The 22,276-nt window shown below is 33.6% G+C and overlaps 1 protein-coding gene across 2 annotated transcripts in view; it reads right to left on the bottom strand.

Moving 5' to 3' along the window:
• Positions 1-22,276, bottom strand: part of LOC143237956 (paired box protein Pax-6-like) — a 62,214-nt gene that overhangs the window by 38,639 nt on the left and 1,299 nt on the right. Inside the window, exons 2-3 of one of the 2 annotated variants that reach the window (XM_076477736.1) lie at positions 16,598-16,852; positions 4,236-4,290 (exon numbers count right to left, since the gene is read on the bottom strand). In XM_076477736.1, coding sequence (XP_076333851.1) covers positions 4,236-4,254 — 19 coding nt within the window. In that variant the 5' untranslated portion in view covers positions 4,255-4,290; positions 16,598-16,852. The remainder of the gene's footprint in view (positions 1-4,235; positions 4,291-16,597; positions 16,853-22,276) is intronic. The other variant, XM_076477735.1, reaches the window with a different exon arrangement.

Raw genomic sequence — 22,276 nt, forward strand, 5'->3', positions numbered from 1 at the left:
CCCGTCACACAAAACGTACTAACCCTTTTAGCCTTGGGGCGTTATAACGTTACGATCAATCCCACTATTCGTTAGCAAAAGAGTGGCTATGAGTTCGTGGTGGGTGGTGATAACTATCTGCCTTTCCTCTAATTTTACACTCCTAGATTAGGGACGGCTAGCACAAATAGCCCTCGTGTAGCTTTGCGCGAAACTGAAAACAAACAATCTTTTATCCCACCCAGTAGCTCAACAGTAGGTAAGTGGGCCTATAACCCTAACAAGTGAGTTTATATAACCGTAGTGGGCAAAGTACAGACAGCTAATTATGGAGTTTTATGCTTAATATAAAACAAACAAAAATCTTCTCTTCGTTTTTGCAAATTAAAGCTATATATAAGATTATTTAAAATATGCTTAAAGTGATATCTCTCTTCTGTTCAGTTTCGATTAATATCATGAGACAATAAAGTCAAATGCATGTACATTTAACATTTTGTGTAGTATGCATAAAATTACTATAAAAATATAACACGCCTTTATTAAGCATAAACATTTCTAATATCCATTATCAACTCGTTAAGTTGCTCCACTCAGTGTGATTGAAGTGTTAAAGCAGGCGCTGAGAATCGGTTGTAAACGTACAATAGTTTGATTGTGGAAAGATACAAGGAGGAGTGGTGTGCTTTGAAAATGACAGCCTCAAAATAGAGCATTTTGTAATGAAAACTATGCTGCATGGCTATTATAAGTGCATGGTCATCAAACATAACATGATCGAAGGTGGCAGCATAGACTCTTATGACATGTTGAGGTTTATAAATTATTTGAAAATAATGTATTCAATTTCTGTACAAATGAAACATAGAGTGTTGTTGAATTTCATTTTTTTAATTTTACATATAGGTGAGATTAATGACAGATATTCTGTACGGCTTATTGAAGCCCACAAGAAACAAAAGTGGACATTTAGCTCCATAAAGATAATGAATTGATAAATATAATGTTTTATGAACAGTAAAATAAAAATTGTAAATACTGTATTAACAGCAATAGTTTGGTGCCATTTTCTAATCGTGTGTCAATAGCATAAGTAGCAATGAGATATTTGCACATAAAAGTGTTCAAATTTTCATTGTGAAATTATCTACTAAATGTCATATATATAGAGGGAGGAAAATTAAGTTGAGTGTTAGGTTAGGTCAAAGTCAAAAAGTAAACTTTAGGCTACGTTCAAATAAAAATATAATGTAAATCACAGAAAAAGTATCAAAATGTTAATAATCTTCATGTTTTATACAACAGAAACTCAGTGGAAGTGCTTCAGTTCAGTAAACAGTTAATATTTTGTGTCCCTCTTTTGCTTTAATAACTGCAGACAGTCTTTCGGCCATTGTTGCAACATATTTAATCTAAGCGTCCTTTGGTATTTTACTACAAATGTCTTTAGTAGATTCCCATAAAGCGTCTTTGGAAGCAACTTTTGATCTGTCAAGTTTTTGATATATTAATTCCCAGATCTGCTCAGTTGAGTTAAGATCAGGGCTCTGTGGTGGCCTTTGCATCATTTGAACAACTCCAGCAGCTTCTTTCTTAGCTAAGTAATTTCTGCACAGATTAAATTATTATTTGAGGTCATTACCTTCTTGGAAGTAAAATCCTTTACCAATAATGTGCACACTACTGGAGGTATCTAACGGATCAGTATCTATTGGTATTTCTGCTGATCTATTATTCTATTTATTTCGCAATTCTCTTCTGTCACCTCAACAAAAAAATCTCCAAACCCTCACACTGCTTCTCTTATGCTTTGTTGAGGTATCTTACACCTACGTATAACCTACATTTTGAACCAAATATTTCATACTTAAACTCATCTATTCATAACACCCTCCTCCAATCATCAACAGTCCAGTTCTAATACTTTTTGGCAATTTTCAGTCTCTAGATAATATTTGAAGATCGAAGTAAAGGTTTATTAGCTATTACACAAACAAATATTCTATTGTCATGATTTTATATCTGGACACTTCTCTGTTATTTGGTACATGGTCGTTTATCTCATGCTTGAGATCAATGGCAGTCATTCTTCTGTTCCGATGACTGCATAAAAAAAGATATTTAACATCAATATCATTGACTTTAGATGTTCTGCCTCTTCCTTTCTAATATTCAGATTTTCCTGTCTCGGTCTCATTGCCTAAGGTGTACTTGACAGTATCTGGGGAGCATTTCAAGTCTGCAGCAATTTGTCAGAGAGTCCAACCAACATCACGTAAAGTTTTTATGCGAACTATCTATTCTATTGACGATTCTCTACGCTTTTGGGCCATGACATGACAACATAACTTAATGCATAGTGTTGAACACTGTCTTTATCAAGGTTTAGTTATGTAGTGCTATTAAATTTATTTTTCTTGCATATGCTAGTACCATATGCTCGCTTCTTGCTAGTTTTTGCTATATAGTTAAAACTTTGCATGGGGTATCATGACAATTATTTCAGACCCTAAATTTGATCAGTATGTTCATTCAGGCGAAACCTTATTATAGCATTCCCTTGGTACAAATATAGGGAATTTTAAAGAATTATAACTTTGGTTTATTCAGTTACTAGCAGGGATCAGTGAAACATTACCATAGTGTTAAAAGTAACGTTCTGTAAAGACATGGAAGAATTAGCCCCAAAATATTGAAAGAAAGACAAAATATTCTCTTGTCTGAACACTTTTGCATTACATAATTTATTTTTGGAAGACCAAAATATTTCAAGCTAATAAAAAAATTAGTAGGGCACTTTTATTGTTCATTTATTTTTTAAATGGAAATAATGAACTCGTTACCTGAGCATTATTTCTCAGACTTGAACTATTCTCTCCGATAAGTACCGTGTTACCTGTACATTTACAAAATATCTTTTATCTATCGAAATGCAGTATCTAGTAATTATCCTATTATCAAAATACTGACAAAATACCTTTCTCAGTTTTGAACTACTTGTGGCCGGAAGCTACAGATTTTAAGCTAATCTCAAGGGTGGGAAAAGCTCAGTAAACTCTATCCCAACTGATAAGTAGAATTAGGGGTTTGGCACAAAGCCATGGCCCTATTGCAAATTTCCTTTTACTAAATGAGCAAGCTAGGTTCATGTACCAGTAATGGTAAATGAGAATTGTCTAGTGACCCTGGCCTGATGGTAGATATCTTTAAATATTGGGGGAATTAAACCCACCTAGAACTTAAGAAAAAGGTTCGTTATCTCGTACCTAGATAAAACACTGGAGGAAATATTTCTAGAGTTAATATTTTAATATAACAATGGTCCGAAAAACAATATGAAATACAAATAAAAACTACAACATTCTGCTGCACTCTTGGGTAGCATGTAATGCAAAACCTATAATACTTGGATGCACAAACGCTCATATACGAATTTGACTACAGGAATTGGCCGGATATTCACAGCAAATTAAGTATAAAACAAACAGAATGAATAGTTATAAGAACAAATGAGTGAGAAATAGGTTTTATTTTAAAAAAGAAAAAGAGGGCAGTCAGTAAGAGATTAAGTCAATTCTTTAAAACCTGTTTTGTGAGCTGATGTCTGAAGATATCACTGATGCATATTATTTAGCTTAGAAACAACATCCTAGTCACGCCATTAGATATTACAATCATTCACGAATTTCAGTGATTGAGTGATTATCATGATAATCAATAATTAAATTACGTTTTACTCATGAAGCTGCAATAAACGCTATTACGAACATTTATCGTAATTTATTGATGGTGTTAAACATTTTATTAATGGTACAAGTATATTTAAATACACTGTAACAAAAAACGATTTTTTTTCTACCAAAAGAAAGTGTTATCTATGAAAGAAACACAATTTGTCGGCTTTTTTCACTACTTTCAAATCTCAAAACATATCTAAAGTCAAAGAAGAGATTTAGTATTATCAATGGCATGATTCTCAAGAGTCAAACATTTTAGTAAGAAACCGAGGTGGATGAAAGAGTGATTGGTGGAAAATAGGCTTTAAGGCTTAAGGCCTTATCATTGTGTCGATACAATAGATGGCGCACCTCCCTTGGTAGTGACTATACCACTTTAAAAGAACATACACACTGATAATATATCATAAAAAATAACAATTAAGATACGTAAGTAAATGATTATACTCCTTAGTAACATTTATTTTTTGGGTCAAAATGACATAAACAACGAGATTAAAATTTCTTGTTCTAACTTACTCTTTTTGCTGAGATCCATTTTGATCTAACTTTCCAATTTAATGACGTAGAACGTCTATAAAAATAAAATAAAATAAAATATTAAAATATACATCATGAATATACGTTAGATTATGACATTTATTATATTACTTATTTATTTTAAGTATAAGTAAACTTTAAAAAATCGACTAAATATGCCTATTTAAATATCAACAAGATCAAAATTTAAAACAGGAAAAATAAAATAGTGTTCAATGAACACTGAAGAAATAGGCTTAGTAATTGTTTTAATTTGGGGATGTTTCCCTGGACAAGTAATTAAAATGATGTGAGTGAATATGGTTGTTTTTATCATATTTGTTTCTAATTATTTTACAACATTTTTAATACTCAATGATTCTGTATCGTCCAATATGTGTATTAATAGTTATTTTAAGCTGTTCAAAAAAATTAAAATTATGCTCACTTATAAACATTATCACGCTTTCCTCAAGGAATATAAGTGCTAAAATTACATATCTGGGTTGAGAGAGACCCAATGTTTGGCGAGCCTGTTCTGTGTATCCCACAGTTTTTCCTTCGCATCCAGTTGTTTCAGAAACAGACTACATACATTGAAACTGTAAGTATGCTATAAGAATGATCGGTTTGGTTTGTTTTGAATTTCGCGAAAAGCTATTCGAGGGCTATCTGCGCTAGCCATCCCTAATTTAGCATGTCAGGCAAGAGGAAAGGCAGCTAGTCATCACTACCCACCGTCAACATTTGGGCTACTCTTTTACCGACGAATAGTGGGATTGACCGTCACATTACACAATACTCCCACGGCTAAAAGGGCGAGCATGTTTGGTGTGACGGGGATTTTAACCCGGGACCATACCGATTTCAAACTACTCCCTGTAAATGTTACCACCGGTAATGTGAATTCGTTTTCATATTACCAGGGGGTAGGACAAAATCGATTTCAGGTTAACCCCGGAGGTAGTCTGAAATCGATTTCATCTTACCCCCTTGATTTCAAACTATCCCCTTCCCGATAGACTCGTTTTAACGGTTTGTTAAGATGCTAGACGTTTTTATCGCGCTCAGTGTGTGTAAATGAAATTAACACATTAATAATAATGTAAAAATTTGAATATTTATCATGTTCTATATCTCATGCTATCAATCACTCATTTTTATTTTAGTGCGCATAAAGAAATATAAAAAAATTAATATGTCTAAATTACAATATATTGAATGAAGACAGTATGTAGACCTTGTGGTCTGACGAGAGCGAGCCCTTAAAATACTTTTTATCTTATATAAATCATCAATTTTAATAAAAGAAATAATAGGCCTTTTGCCTATTATCATGTACTTAGATACGTTCTCGACATGCACTACAAATATTAAAAGCAATCATTATGTTTGTCATTTTGGCGTTAGAAGAGGGAGTAATTTGAAATCAAGGGGGGTAATTTAAAATCGATTTCATGTTACTCCCCCGATACTCTGAAAACGATTTCATATTACCGGGGGGTAACTTGAAATCGGGGGTAATTTGAAATCGTTACACCGGGCCTTATAAGAATGAAAGTCATATAAAAGTAACTTCAATGTTAAGGTGGGTGCTATTGACACATTACCGTTCTGTAATCTATGAGATATTATATCAGGTATAACTTTTCGCAGATAACCCTTTGGATTGCTTTAAGTAAAAAGGTTTTGAAATAAACAAGCAAAAAATCTTTATTTTGTCATTAATCTGTATTTTCTTTGGTTTGGTTTAACATATGTAACGCCGACAAATGTAAGAAAAAACGATGAGAAATTGATGGTCCAACAGTTGTTGGTGAGTACTCATGCAGTTGGCCAGAGAACACTAGAGGACTATAACTGCCTGTTAAATAAAACAGTGACGACGTTTCGGCTTCTATACCGAGGCTTTCCTTGAGGATGAATTATTCAGCTTAAAAAATAAAACTCCATTCTCCTTTTATCGAACAGACAGTTAAAGTCCTTTAATTAAAGCTCTGTAAAAAAGTATGTGTAAGTTTTCATTAACTGGCACACGTCTGATATACTGCCTAAACAACTGTTACTTTATAATAAGAGATATTTCCTAAAACTTCGTATACTTTTTAGACTATAAAAGTGTACGCCTTACATCAAAATGACATATACAAATAGGTGTAAAACGACAGGATTAGCCTTATTTTCATGAACGTAGTTCAACATTATGACAATTTTATATGTTTCACCTGTTCACTAGAAATACTCAATCAGAAATCACCTTTTTATTACAAATAGACTTCTTATGGAAAATGAAATTGATCTAAACGTGGGTAAGTAATATTTTCCATATTGCAACGTGTGAACAAAAGGTACATTTAATTTTAATGAAATTATACTGTGTCGTGCTGCCAAAACAACCTGCAGGATATACTTGTGTTATGAACAGGAATGACAGTTTAGTGATTTTTCTCTTTATGTAACTCCGACTGTATTAACCCAAACTAGTTCATATTATCAATTGATGTGCCCTACTGGACTCTTGCTTCACATAAGAAATTTTAAGGCAGCCCATTAAAAAATATGCGAAATATAAAATATTCAATTTTGATTGAAGTTCTTTCTATTTTATTGCCTACACACCTTTTAAGGATTTTGCGTTTTTCAAATTTGGTACCCTGGTAGATATATACAATCTACAATTAAGTGTCAAATATAGTATAAATAGAAGCCACATGTATAAATCTTTTCAACAAAAAACACTCATTTTTCCAAAAAGTCACGAAACTATTGGTCTAACATCTCTACCACAGGTTCACTAAGAGTAAATTTGGACCGTTTTTAGATTTTTGTCATTCTGAGTAACGACAGCTGATTCAGTTTTTTTTAATTTTTTTATTTTGTGCAAAGCTACACGAGGACTATCTACGCTAGCCTTCCCTAATTTAGCAGTGTAAGACTAGAGGGAAAGCAGCTAGTCATCACCACCCACCGCCAACTCTTGGGCTACTATATTACCAACAAATAGTGAGATTGAGAGTCACATTATAACGCCTCCCACGGCTGAAAGGGCGAGCATGTTTGGTGTAACGGGGATTCAAACCTGCGACCCTCAGGCTGATTCATAGCTGCAAAACTATAGCGTGAAAGCACATGCAAGTACATAAGTAATGGTTAGGACAAGCAAACTATATTAGTAGTTTTAAACTCAAGTTGCCAAAAGAATCATACGGGTGAACGGGTATTATTCATTCTCAACTTAAGTCTATATTTACTAAACGTTATCAAATTCTCCTAATTAAAAACGTTTAGCGTCACGTGATATTAGCTTAGGAATTTATCGTAAATAACGATGTTTGATATGATTGAATCGAATGAATGCGAGTTATAACAAGAAAATGTTAATCTAGATTCCGTGGCATTACTATAAAATAAGCTGTAAATACTGTTTCAAAGATTAAAAACTACTACCATGTATTTTAAAGACTATGGTTGGTTCTGTAAAGTATAGGTCTGTTGGTTATTATTGAGTGTCACTTTCTTCCTCACTTTGGATTGTTTGTGTGTATTAAAAAAAACTGTGATATCTAATCAGAAACACCTTCCTTATGAAAAAATAATTTAGTGTGCGACTTACAGAAATGAAATTAGCATTGTCAGTCAAAGTGGTAGCTACACTTACAGTACTCATAATAATCTTACTGCAAATATTTTTTAATTAATTATTTAAACCGTGTATCCTGTTTTACGTATCATCATGCCCAAAGTTAAACAACAACAACAAAAAGAGATAACTAGTAAATGAATATTTGTTGTAAAATTCTTATCAATGCTCTAAGTGCTGTAGCAACTAATTTGGCGGCCAATTTTGATTTCACACGCACACGCACACACACACCACTGCATGCTGTATGATCACACCTGAAGAAGAAAGACCAATATGAAATTGAAACAGCTTTTCGTAAGATAATAGATGTGTTTCTGTATAACGTGATTGATCATCTGTCGAAACATGTAGTATGTTCCCCTAAAAATTAAATACGTCATTATGCTTATAAATCAGTTTGCAAATTTATTATTTCCTTAAACGTCGCTAATTGATTGAATACGTTTTTAGCCTCATTGCAGTCTAGTTGTGTTATGTCTTATGTTTTATGTCTAGTTGTGGCTATAATATATTTCGTGGGCCATTATGATGCCTGTTTCTAACTGACCGTACACGCTTGACACTAATCCTGTTGCGACTGGAAACACTTGATTCAAAGTTGAAGCCACTGCTGTTTATATATGATAGAAACGAGACAGGATCAACAGCTACTGGCCACCTGTTTGTAGTTGGAATGGTAGTTTGCCTTATTCAGATGTCAAACATCTACACTATTGATTTAGAAGCATTTTCATCCCATGTTAACTACTGTTTGCAATAATATAGCCAGTTACTTCAGCCAGATAAGTAAAAATTTCACAAGCATTATTATGAATAGTTTCGAGCTTTCTAAACTCTTTAATCATTTCTAAGCAACTACTAAGAGGAAGTGTGCATGATGCTACTATTGTTGTCCCCCGCTAGTACAGCGGTAAATCTACGAATTTCCAACGCTAAAATCAGGGGTTCGATTCCTTTTGGTGGACTCAGCAGATAACCCGATGTGGCTTTGCTATAAGAAAACATCCACACCTACCCACCCGCTTCTACAGTAATGTGTGTGCTCATAGCACACAAACGAATTATTTTCATTTCAAATCATGTGGTTGATCATCAAATGTTGATGTTAATAAGAATGAATAGACAGGGACTGACATTAACTTACGACAGCGATTTAGCTTTCTAGTAGTTATAGCATTTCATATTCAAATTATCGTTCAATGGATTGGTGCTGTGTAGCCGTTTCTACGTTTTGCTTTAATTAAGAACGTTATCTTCCCACTTGTGGCTATAGGCGATAGAAGGTATATGGTTTTGATTTTTTTGTAATTTTGCGCAAAACTACACGAGAGCTATCTGCGCTATCCGTCCCTAATTTAGCAGTGTAAGACTAGAGGGAAGGCAGTTAGTCATCACCATCCACCGCCAACTTTTGAGCTACTCTTTTACCAACGAATAGTGGGATTGACCGTCATACTATAACGCCCTCACGGCTGAAAGGGCGAACATGTTTGGTGTAACAGAGATTCGAACCCGCGGCCCTCATATTACGAGTCGAGTACCTTAACCACCTGGCGATGCCGGGCCAAGGGTATGTGGTAATCGAGACGACTCAGAAACTATATCTGCTTCTCAGTTTTTAATTCCACATTTTAGACATGCAAATATATTCTACATATAATAGTATATTACCAATGCCGTACGAATCCATACTTCTGTGAATACCATTATTATAGAGAATATGTTCTACTACTTCTGGCATGAAGTCGTATTGCATACTTGTACTGGTGTATCCTGCGTTTGAAAATTATTTAACTTTGAAAGAAGTGTTAGAAATATTAGAATTAACAAATAAAGGTAGAGAGAGATGATTTGGTACTAAGACCTGTTTTCCTAAGGGTTTACAATCAGTAAAATATTCTGATAGAAAGCTATTGTTGTTTATATTGTTGAGATTGTGAATATAATTGTTTTATGACTACGCAAATAAATTCAACACATTCATAGTTAGCCGTATTCTAAGTACTATTTAACTACAGTCACCAGACGACTTTACTCACCAAAGCCAAAAACCTTGTTAGAAAAAAGCATTAATATTGTTACTTGTTTATCTCCATGAAACCACAAGCAGACATTCTTATTTAGTTTGTAATTCAGGTGCATTTAATTGTTTTATCTCTTCAATCTCACGCATGAGAACAAAGTATTGGGTAACTGTAATTGTAAAGAAGTAGAACCACAGGTCGAACAGAAGTTCAATTGATACCAGTTGCTTACGTGTCCTAAACAACTGAACCACAAAGATTTTGATATGTGATAAACACTAGCTAAACAACGTTTTATAAATTCGACAGTGAGCAGAAGGTCGAAACAGATGATTAGATTCCAGATCAAATATTTGTACAAATAGGTAACTTAGAAGTGTATTTCTGTTTACATATGAACATGAGTGACCCAAATTTCCTTTTTAGACAAAGTCCTCTTATTTATGGTTATCAAAAAATGTTTTCTCTTTATTCATGTTATATCATGCCCGACAATTAAGCAATGCCATAGATATGACGTAAGTCTTAAAAATCGAATTACAATATTTAAGTGAAACCGAACGGAAAAGTACTGACTTATTTATAGTTTAGTGTCAGTGGCTTTCATAACCTGGGCTCAATTTTGCCCGGGTTTTAATGTTAAGCACAAAGGTGCAGAGTGAACTATCTGTTCTGTATGCTCCACGTGAAAATAAATCTAAATTGTAACGTTATAAGCCCTCAAGTTTACCGTTAAGCTATTGGAGAGCCTCTTACTGCACCTTCATGTTTCTGTCTTACGTATTTGCAACTTCATAAAAATATAGTCATGTTTTTGGTCTGTAACAAATAACGGATATTTTGAACTAGAATTAACTAATCTGTATTATTAGTAAATGTTCGTTTACAAGATAATACGATTACTAAATATGTTATTTCTTCATAGTTGCAGATTTTTATAAACTAATACTGGAATGGTATAAAAATACGGAAATTTGATTTTTTGGTAAAGTGACGTCATTTTTAGCCCTTTAATTTCATATAACACAGTGGCTTGCTGAATCTTTAGATATAGCTGTATTATATCTTTAAAAAGTGCTATTTCTCAAAGCTAACTAATTTTTGGAATGAGTAATAATTGTTTTAAGATTCTAAATCGTGAATATATATGTATAAATATGAAATTCGTATGACTAAACAACAACAGTTATAATGGTGTTAGGGTAAAATAGGTACTTTCTTTTCTTCACACTCTTTAATTACAAGTGGGGTTATTGAACGGGTCCAATCTTCATGGTATAGTTAAAATCATTAGCGTAAAGTTATGACGATATTAAGGTTATTCTTATTTTCTCTGATAGTTGAATGCTTGGTTAATATACGTACGTTGTTTTGTTATTTCATTGGCGGAGTCTCAGTTGAAATCATGAAGGCTCACAACGTTAAAATCCAAGTTTTGATACCAGTGATTGGGCACAGTACAAATACTCTGTTGCATAATTTTACGTTTTATAACAAACTAATAAACAAATACTCATTAGCAGAATGTATGGAAAACTAAAAATGTTTAAATACGTTAGTTTAGTAAATCAGATACTTGACTCCAATTTTAGTAGGGCCTAACATGGCCAGGTGGTTAAGGCACTCGACTCATAATTCGAGGGACCCGAGTTCGAATCCCTGTCACATCAAACCTGTTTGCCCTTTCAGCCGTAGGGGCTTTATAATGTGACGATCAATCCCACTGTTTGTTGGTAAAAGAGTTACCCAAGAGTTGGTGGTGGGTGGTAATAACTAGCAATCTTCTTTTTAGTCTTACACTGCTAAATTAGGGACGGCTAGCTCAGATAGCCCTCGTGTAGCTCTGCTCGAAATTTAAAACAATCCAAACTAATTTTAATTTATTTTAAAATATATATTCTTCTACAGATATCTTCTATTTTCCTTGAGAAGCTCTGAAGAAATTTAGAAATAAAATATCCTTTGAGAAACACACTAAGCCATAATCACATCATATATATGATGAACTAAAAGTGACATCACAGATACACAAAATACTTACACTAAGGAGCGACATGATGAATTTCTTCATCATATTTTTCGGAAAAGCAACTTTGCTTTTGTATTTGCGAGTTGGCAAGATGTTAGCTTGTGTTGTTCTAGCTACGTTTTGGTGATTCTCGATGTACTGTTTTTTTTAGATAGACTGTAGATGTTGGTTTTATGGTAAGTTGTTTGATATTAGTGTGTTTTTGTTCTGACTTATTTTAGGATATTCTTAATGTGTTGTTTTTGGATAGACTATAGATGTGAGGGCTGGTACTGTGGTGGGTTGTTAGATGTTGGTCTGTGTTTGTTGCAGATTCTTGACGTGATGTTGCTTTTTCGCTGTGTTAGCAATTGACCAGATTTTTAGTGACTATTTTCAATTAGAGTTTCGAGTTTAAATTTATATTTTTCTTTGTCCATTAGTACTTTGTAATTACTTTTGTTTGCTGGTTGAATAGTTATGTTGTTGTTAAGTATCAGCATAAGATTTACATTAGAAGACATTATAAACTTCAGACTTTATTTGATGCTGATTTTTCTCTCTTCTGGTTAGTTGTAAATTGTGTTTTCTGTTGATAGAGAAGAAAATAAACAGTATGGTAGAGTTATATCTACAGTTGGTATTTTGTCACGTATTAAAACAAAGCAAAGTTCACTCCTTTGATTATTTCCCTTGATTATTATGTAATGGTCATTTTCATAAGTTTTTTTTTTGACATTTAAGTATATTAGTAATTTCTTATGAAGCTTATTGTGTTAAAATTTGATGAATATATTTAGTTTCTTTTTGTGAGTTTTCTTAATATGTGAGTGTGTGTGGATATATTATGGTACAATATTTAAATATTTGTATGTATCTTAATGGAATCTATGTTTTTTGTTGTATTACATATATTCTCATATAGATTGTTAATGTTATTTTGCATATAATGTCTGTTTACAATGCTATTTAGTCCTATTTTGAAGTACGGCTTTATTACGTTTCTGACTTTGTCTTGACAATGCGGGTTGTTCGTAAGTGATTTAAGCCTGTTACATTTAGAAATTACATTATGTTGTGCACATTTATAGTTGAAGGTGATATGGTTATCTAGGTCTTTCTAACTCTCTAAATGCTCCAGCAATTGTTTGAGAATAAGTGAATTCTCACATGATGAATCCAAATGCAATCTTCACAACTGTGTGTTTGTTTGTTTTGAATTTTGCGCAAAGCTACTCAAGGGATATCTGCGCTAGCCGTCCCTAATTTAGCAGTGTAAGACTAGAGAATCTTTACAATGATGAAACTTGAATCCTCGTGTTTGGATACAACCTACTTCCAACATGAATGTAAACATACTACTCAGTAGCTTTTAAGCGAAAAATTTCAAAGATAGCGCGCTAAAAGCAGCCGCTCCAAGTCCCAGTATTTGGGGCAGGTAGTTTGACGATGAAGTAATACATTCGTATCATGGTCATACGTTAAAGACAAGTTGCAATAATTCATGAACAGAAAACATCTCGCGACACAATTCACGATGAAAACAAAAGTTCCACTTCCAGACATATTTTACTTTGACACTACATCAACTCACCTCAAAAACATAAAGATTAGCATCATAAGATTCATCAGTTTTAAAGTGAACAAGATTTTGAATGTACAATACATTAAGACGAGTGAAGAAAAACATCGCTGGGTGAAGAGGACATATAAACATCATAGAGTCTGACAGCATTCAGGAGTTCCTCCTACAATAAAATACGATTTTAGTTAGTAGTTACCAAATGGAGAGCCAAAGTAACATCTAAAACATCCTTTATGAATGTGGTTTCCAATAAATTAATGAAACGAAAAGACCAACCACGATTAAAATTGAGAAGGGCACAGTACTCCGTAATACTGATCAGTGAGCAGTTTGAAGTAGCACAAAGGATCGTGAAAAACATACAAGAAACTAGAATAATATCAAAACAGCAGGATATAAACAACTATCGATAAAACGAAATATATAAACGAAGTCATGTACATCCACCTCATCGATAACAAGTTCAGTTAATCTAGCGACAGAACTCAACAAAACCTGGATACCGTCTTGAAAATAAGCAAATAACACAGTTAATAACGGGAAGACGAGTACAGAAAACACAACAGCCTCTCTAGCAGAAGGACCCAGGATCGAATCTTGTTCACGACTACCCATTCAGAAATAGTCGTTCCCAAGAAATCCCTGACGACAGTAGCACACTTGCAACTTTTCTTGAAGACGGAGAAATGCCATTGAACTCAACGTCTGTAGGTCATAACCTCTTTCTCTACAAATCTTCAATCAATCAAAATCAGTTTCAGGAGGTACTAAGCCTTCTTTAGCCGAACTTAGTTTTCATTTATGTATCTGTTAGTAATTAAATAAGATATGTTATGATTTTTATTCCCTTGAAAAGCTGGAGGTTTTCTGTTTTATAATTTTGAAATTAACTACTCATATGAATATAACTTGTGTATAATAAAAGTGCAGTTTATACAGAGAGATGAATATATTGTATTCATATGACTTGGAATATGTAAATCAAATGCACAATAACAACTTCAGCCGATATAAAGTTGCTGTTGAGCGTTATATATCAGTACTTCATTTTGAAATTAGTTGACGTCATTTAGGTAATGTGTTGCCACCAAAATTTGACAGCTTTTGGAAAGTTTGGAAAATGTTTTCAGATCGAGAACTTGTAATATTTACTTATTGGCATTGGAAAACAAAAGAATATGGATTGTTTTGGGACCTAAGACCACCCAAAGAAAGACCTGTAACATACTGCACTCCAACCCTAACAAGCAAAGCTTAACGTTTTGTAACAGGTTAGAAGCAAAGAATACACTTGTGTGCAGAGAAAGTAGTCCATGTGACCCGGGCAACAGTACACAACATAATTAAGAAAGATCTCCGTCCGGAAAAGCAACACAAGTCAGGTGTGTACAAGCTGCTTCCAGGACATATCTGTTCAACCGTAGTATATCTCAAGCACCTAGAGAATGAAATAAGTATTCTTGTTATTCTAAATGAAGATATATCAGTCGAGTTGCTGAACACAGCGCATCTGTATTTCTGTGCGATCGTACTATTGAAATGGGCGTTGGGACATTGCTCTTATCATTAATTAGACGACTTATGTAAAATATGCAGAGAGGAAGGATGTACTTTATAGACAACAATTTTTTTTGTGTTGTGGAATACTCCACGGGATTATTATCAAGGTACACAGCTGTCAGGTATACCAGGACTGAAGTAGTGACATGAAGTGTAACGACACGGTAAGGCTTCCAATAGTTTCAATATAACATAACCAACCACTGCTTAGAAAATCTTCAACTTTTTATTCATATGTATATATAAGTATTTGACGTATTTTAATGGAACAATTTTTCAACAGAAATACACAAAACTCAGGTTCTTCGACAGTGATTAATCTGCGAATTTACAACACTAAAATCAGGTGTTCGATTCCTCTCAGTAAACACAGTAGATAGCCCGATGTGGCTTTGTTATAAGAAAACACACACATACAGAACTCAGGTTTATTTAAAGCTGCACTGTGATCATAATTGGAAAGGAATTTTGTATTTCACTAATAAAATACAAACAAATGAAATTTTAAAATAGATAATAAAAAGTATATAAAGTAAAATCAAAATAACATGAAAACAAATTTTGTCATTCGAGAACTTCGTAAAGAGTGTGTGTGTTTTTTCTTATAGCAAAGCCACATCGGGCTATCTGTTGAGCCCATTGAGGGGAATCGAATTCCTCAATTTGTAAATCTGTAAACTTACCGCTGTACTAGCTGGGGGCAAACCTTATAAGACTGAATATTTCAATATTGTTTTGCTTGATTTTGAAGAAAACATGGACGATTATAACATTTCAGATCATAAAACATCGTAAAAAATGATAGGTTGATTAATAGTTTTGCATTGCGGAATATTAATCATAAAGTTAGGAAATGAGCTGTATGTGTATGTCTACTGTGGGAATGAATCCCCGAACTTGAACTTTTAAACTGTAAACTTTTATTTGTATCCGTCTTCATTCACAGATTTCTGAAAATAAGCAGATAGCGTTTAAATCGCTCGTGCTTCTGCTACACTACAATTTTGGTCGGGATTTAAACTGAATTCATAGTAATACGAGTTCTTGTATCCTAAACAAGAACATAATTGCGATATTTTCTGTGTTTTAACACTCGGAAACATTATTACGGATTTTCAATAATCATAAACCCGTTAGTCATGCAAACTCTTGAAAGAAGGTTTGAACTTCTGCGAAAATAATTGAAAGAAATCACATTCAGTATACGGGAAAGTCAGACTGCATTTATTGGGGTCACCAACAGAACAATATAACACGTGACGCTCTAAGACGTCGCAAAATTTTCTGTCAGTTAAAGTTATACGTTACGAATTACTTGAATCAGATAGGTCACGTGTGTGAGTTAAGCACTTAGATATTTGAAGACGTTGGATGATGAAACATAGTGTGATAATACGATGCTCGAAAAGTTTTTCAATTAGTTCGATTTCTATGCAAATTTTATTAATAACTCAAACCGCTAACTCTAAGCCCAAAGAAGGTTAAATCTGCCTATTTTGAAAATGATGTTTTAAAATGTTAAACTATCAAAAAAATACTTACTTCTTCACTTATCATTCCTAGGCCCGACATGGACTGGTGGTTAGGTTGCTCGACTCGTAATCTGATGGTCGCGAGTTCGAATCCCTGTCACACATACTCGCTCTTTCACCAACGGCGGGGGGAATTGTAATATAACACTTAATCCTACTAGCCCTTGGCAATAGAAGTAGCCCAAGAGTTCGCAGTGGGTAATGATGACTCTAGTCTTACGCTTCTTAGTTAGAGACGGATACAATAGATAGTTCTCGTGTATCTCTGCGCGAAATTAAAAAAAACAAACAGTATATATATATATATATATCATTTCTAAGGTAAAATGTTCTTCACTATTAGTATATCCATTTAAGGGTTTTAAGATACAACAAATACATAATTGCAAATAATATTCAGAAATCACATCAACTCTTTTTACTCCCGTTTAGTGCCGTTAACGCGTTCCTGAAAAATTCTGTGCTATTCAAAAACGCATTAAAAGAAAATTCATTTTCTATATCATTACATCTAATGAAAATTTTTTGAACATGGAAACTTTCTAGCGAATTTTTCGATATTAATCAGATACTTAATCATTAAGAACAGTGGTGTAAGAATCGAGGAGGATCAGTCCTCCCTTTTTTCAATCTGTCCTTCAAAATGAGAAAAATTACTCTCAAGAAAAGCTGGAGAATGCATAAAATTTACTCCAGAGCTCAAGAGCCACCAGGGCCCTAAAAGTGAGACTCAAACCTTGGCCGTAATGAGTACTTCTGTGGCGCACGTCCCCTCTCGGCGCTTGGTCAAATAAACTTTATCTCCCCTTAAACTTTTAATTTGCCTTTTACACCTCCAGATACGCATACGCAGCATTAAATAAACCTGAAAGCAAGAGTATGTCACTGCATAGAACGATGCTACTACGATGTGGCCAGGAAAGAAACTAAGAATATAGGGCATTTCACGCAAGCGTTGGAAAGTCTCATTTTCTATTTCAAAACCGCACTAAATCGTAAATTGCTATCGTGACTGGTTATGTTAATAAAATATTATTCCCTAATATGAAAACCCCCTTCAAACAAAATCGCGCTAATGGAAAGTGCTCTAAACGAAGGATACGAATATTAATATTTGTCTCATTCAGCTACTTAGTTCTTGTTTATTTGTTTCTTTGTTTTAAGATTTCACACAAAGCTAAAAAAAAACTAGATACTCATAGATTTCTTTAATTATACATGATAGAGCAGAAGGAAGGTGTCTAGTCTACAGTATCTTCCGCCAGTTCTTGTTCAAATGAATTTTGTTTTATAGCGTAATCAACACGTTAAAATGCAGAACGCATTTTTGTTATAAAGGGACCTGAACCGCGAACCCGATGATTCAACAGTTTAAGCAAGCTAACAGCTAAACCACGCCCAGTTGGCATATACATTTGCTCTTTTTTATTTCGTTACTTAGATTTAAGTTTTAAAACTAAGTTAATGCTCATTAGAATTCTGTTAATGGTAGAAATGACTTTTAGTAGTTTGCTGTACGTTTACAGTGTAATTGTATTGATTGCCCTACCTTCTTAAGTACAATAGGTTGTACAATCTCTAGAATTTAGGTTATTCGTGTTGAACCTAAGCAATCGAGATTATAATACACAATACACTATTCTATTGTATAGAAAAATGATAGTTCTAAAATCACGCTCAATAAAAACCCATCCAACGACTCCGATAGTGTAACTTTATGAGAAACGGGTATCTGAGATAAAGTGTTACGCATCTATTATTGTTTGTCAGGACAGTAGTAATTGCTCAGCCAGAAATGAATATTTATAAAGATATAATAAATAAGAATGTAACTGATAACCTGAATAATGCAATAAATAGCTAGAATAATGGTTTTTCAATTAACACAATATATTAAACACTATAACGAGTGTGTAACACAACTAATCCGATTTTAACTGACCTCTGCCGCTTAACAAGTCTCGTGTATCGAGCAAAAGGAAGTAATAAATACGGTTAAATCTTTTGTAAATGACGCAGAATAAATCGATAAGATTCGAGAAAGTTAAATGACGACAATAAAGCTTAGAAAGCGAAGATACAATAAGCGTAAATATGGCAAATGAAGTAAATAGAGAAAACTAATGAAACGCAACTAAAAACGTTGTGTTTTACTATTAATGAAACTGATATTATATGTATGTGTTGTGCGAGCTTACACTTACAGGAAAAAAACAATGGTTGCCGACACTATCGGTGGACTCAGCAGATAGCCCGGGGTGGCTTTTCTAAATGATTGTTTGTTTGTTTGTTTTGGAATTTCGCACAAAGCTACTCGAGGGCTATCTGTGCTAGCCGTCCCTAGTTTAGCAGTGTAAGACTAGAGAGAAGGCAGCTAGTCATCACCACCCACCGCCAACTCTTGGGCTACTCTTTTACCAACTAAAAGTGGGATTGACCGTAACTTTATAACGCCCCCACGGCTGAAAGGGCGAGCATGTTTGGCGCGAATCGGGCGCGAACCCGCGACCCTCAGATTACGAAGCGCACGCCTTAACGCGCTAGGCCATGCCAGGCCTTTTCTAAATGAAAACACACACACATGCCAACACACTTAGGTGGTTTTATTACTACCATAAACAATTTACAAAGATATTAAATTGTAGACGCGAAAGTTTTGCAAATGTTGTAATATTTTATAAAACTTGTAAACCCACAATTACTGGCAGGAGTATTGTTGAAGTTCTGGTAAAATTGAACGAATTTTTGTTTTTAGCGTACGATAGAAGAAATCACATTTATGAATAATTAAAGTAAATTTACGAGATCTGCATACGAAGTTTTCTAATGAAAAATAATTTCTGCTCTATCTAATTAGTTGCGAGCAATAGGCGTAGTAACACAAAATATTTGAACTATTTCTATTTGGAAAATAAAATTCATAATTTCAAAGTTGGATGTGTTCGTTCATTTGCAGTCTATGAATTTGCAAGTGCTTGATTAACAATTTTGATATCTAGTCCAGGTAGTATGCTTTGTTTTTAGTGAAATACTTTTCTTCCAGAGTGAGTTCTGGCAGATACATTTATTTTTCTATTTCAAGAAAACCTTAATAATTAGTAATAAGTATATCATCATTATATCTAGAAGAACGAATAGCATGAATACACATTCTCTGGCTACATCAGCAACGGCTGAACGGGAGATATAAGTCTTATTTTTATAACCACTGCTTTCTTAACCTCATTTCCAAATGAAGATCCTTCTTGATTACATTGTGTGCTTTTATCTGGAACACGTGGATGTCTTTTGCCACAATCTTCATGTTCTTGGATTATCACCTGTAACAAGACACCTTACTTTGTTTATCATTCCTGGGATAAGACTTTTTGTAGGTCTCTTTGTGAATAGTCTTGGCATTTAAGCTGATTCACATTCCTTTGTTTTCAGATTTCATCACGTAAATGCCCGAGCATATTTTTGATCTGAACATATAAATAGTTTTCGTTAAACGAAGCAAAACTACATACACAGAGCCAAATAATCTGATTTTGTAATTCTGATACCCTTTTCCCTTCCTTCTGGACTTGATATCAGACGCGTTTATTCGGTGACTCGATGATTTGCATATTCAAAATTATTTTAACATAACAGAGTGAACCTTCTGAATATCTATGAATCAAGCAAAGGAAAGTTTTTATAGTTATTGCATTATAATAAAAGGTAGGCGTTTCACAAACACTTGTTTGTTGTTGATTAAACAAACAGATACACAATGTTCTATCTACCTACAGTCGGTCGCTGGGTATCGTACCCAAGATTTTAGCGATGCAACCTACCCATACCAGCCTTTTTACCTATATATTTTTCTCTACAAATGGGTTTTCTCGTCATCGCGGATGCAAGTCCTGAACTCGTGATGCAAATATTACGCTGTTTATTCGTTTATAGAGCAGAGTCATATAAGACAGCCTGCTGTTTCCACTGCGGAGAATCAAACTCTGAACCTTAGCGTTGTGAATCAGTAAACTTACTGCTACCTCACCAGAAGACTTTAATTAGAGCGCAATTATATTTAATTTCTTTGGACTTAAATCGCCATCTAACGGAAAAAAGGGATAACACAAACCACTGATTTCATGAAATCGATCGTTTTATAAACGTTAATTCACACTTGCTTGAAATAAATTTCAACAAAAAGAAATATTTATATTTTTCTAAACACTATACAACTATACTTTTCAAAATACGGTTATCTCACTAATATTGTTTTCAGTTTTTAATCTTTCTGTAGTTTTCTAAAACAGACGAAATTGATTGCAATGACGGTATTGGTTGTATTGTCACTGAAGAATCCAATCCAAAACTTTTTTTTATTAAACTTGTGATTAAAAAAAATGTTAAAATTTCTAATACATATTATGGTTACTCCTATTGTTGAATTTTCTCATTGCATGCGCTATCGGTTGCAATAGTATGTTTTAATAGTTTCGTTTTGAATTTACTTACTGGTTAAATATATTTTATGACAAGTCACAGAAAGAATTGTGTCATAGATGCATTAACAGCTAAAAGAAAAAAAATAAGTATTATATTGTTCTATGATTTTTGAAAATGAAAATATTTTACTCCTTATTCATTACTGACGAAAAATCAGTATGATAAGATTAATAAAATAAAATGTTTTCTTCGATACTGATGATCAGATAGACATTCATAGGATAAGGTTGAAAGAAAAAGAAAATCGTCGATACTGATGACTGACTACAATTTCGTAGGATAAGAATAAACAAAACGTTGTTGCAATTATTTTAGAATTGACTAGAAATCTACAGAGTAAAATTTAAAAAAAAAAGTTTTATTTTCAGTGATATCGAGAAAACTCACTTGTAGAGAAATATATATGCAAAAACTGCTCGTTTGGGTTGAGAAAATATTTTACACAGAAGAGCGAACAACGTTTCGACCTTCTTCGGTCATCGTCAGATTCACAAAGAAAGAGGTCTGGTGAGCATAGTTTCATGGCTGTGTTTATTTGATTTCTTAGTATGTTGAGTTTTTGTTTTGTTTCATGTGCTGAGTCCCAAGGAATGTATAGTCCAGTATGGGTGATTTTTCGGTGGATTTCTGTTTTGAATTGAGTGTCGGTTCTTGTAATTTTGAGGTTAAGAAATGATATTTGATTGCTTTCTTCCTGTTCACATGTTCACCAGATAAAATTAACGATGAATTAGACAAAATAAAACAATACTTCATCAACATCAATAAGTTTTCTCCACAAACCGTAGAAAACATTATACGTACACACCTAGACAGAAAGCAAAATCAACTAAGAAAAGTAAATATATCTCACGAATCAAAAAATCACGAAACCATATACTGCTGCATACCATATATGCCTGACATCAGCAGACAAATAACCAACATTTGGCAAAAACTAGTAACAAAATATGACATTTCAATTAATACCAAATTTATTCAAAACCAGGCACAAAACTAAGGTCTATACTATGTAGAAACTACACTGACAAACACCACACCAACATTATTTATAAAATACAATGTGATAACTGCCACGACTTCTATATTGGAGAAACAAGTAGAGAAATGGAAACCAGATTTAAAGAACACAAAAAGTCACCTTCACACGTTTTCGAACACTGCAAGTCAAATAAACACAACATAACCATAGAAAACATTCAAATACTAA

The sequence above is a fragment of the Tachypleus tridentatus genome, chromosome 13 (genome assembly GCF_004210375.1).
Source record: "Tachypleus tridentatus isolate NWPU-2018 chromosome 13, ASM421037v1, whole genome shotgun sequence".
NCBI lineage: Eukaryota > Metazoa > Arthropoda > Merostomata > Xiphosura > Limulidae > Tachypleus > Tachypleus tridentatus.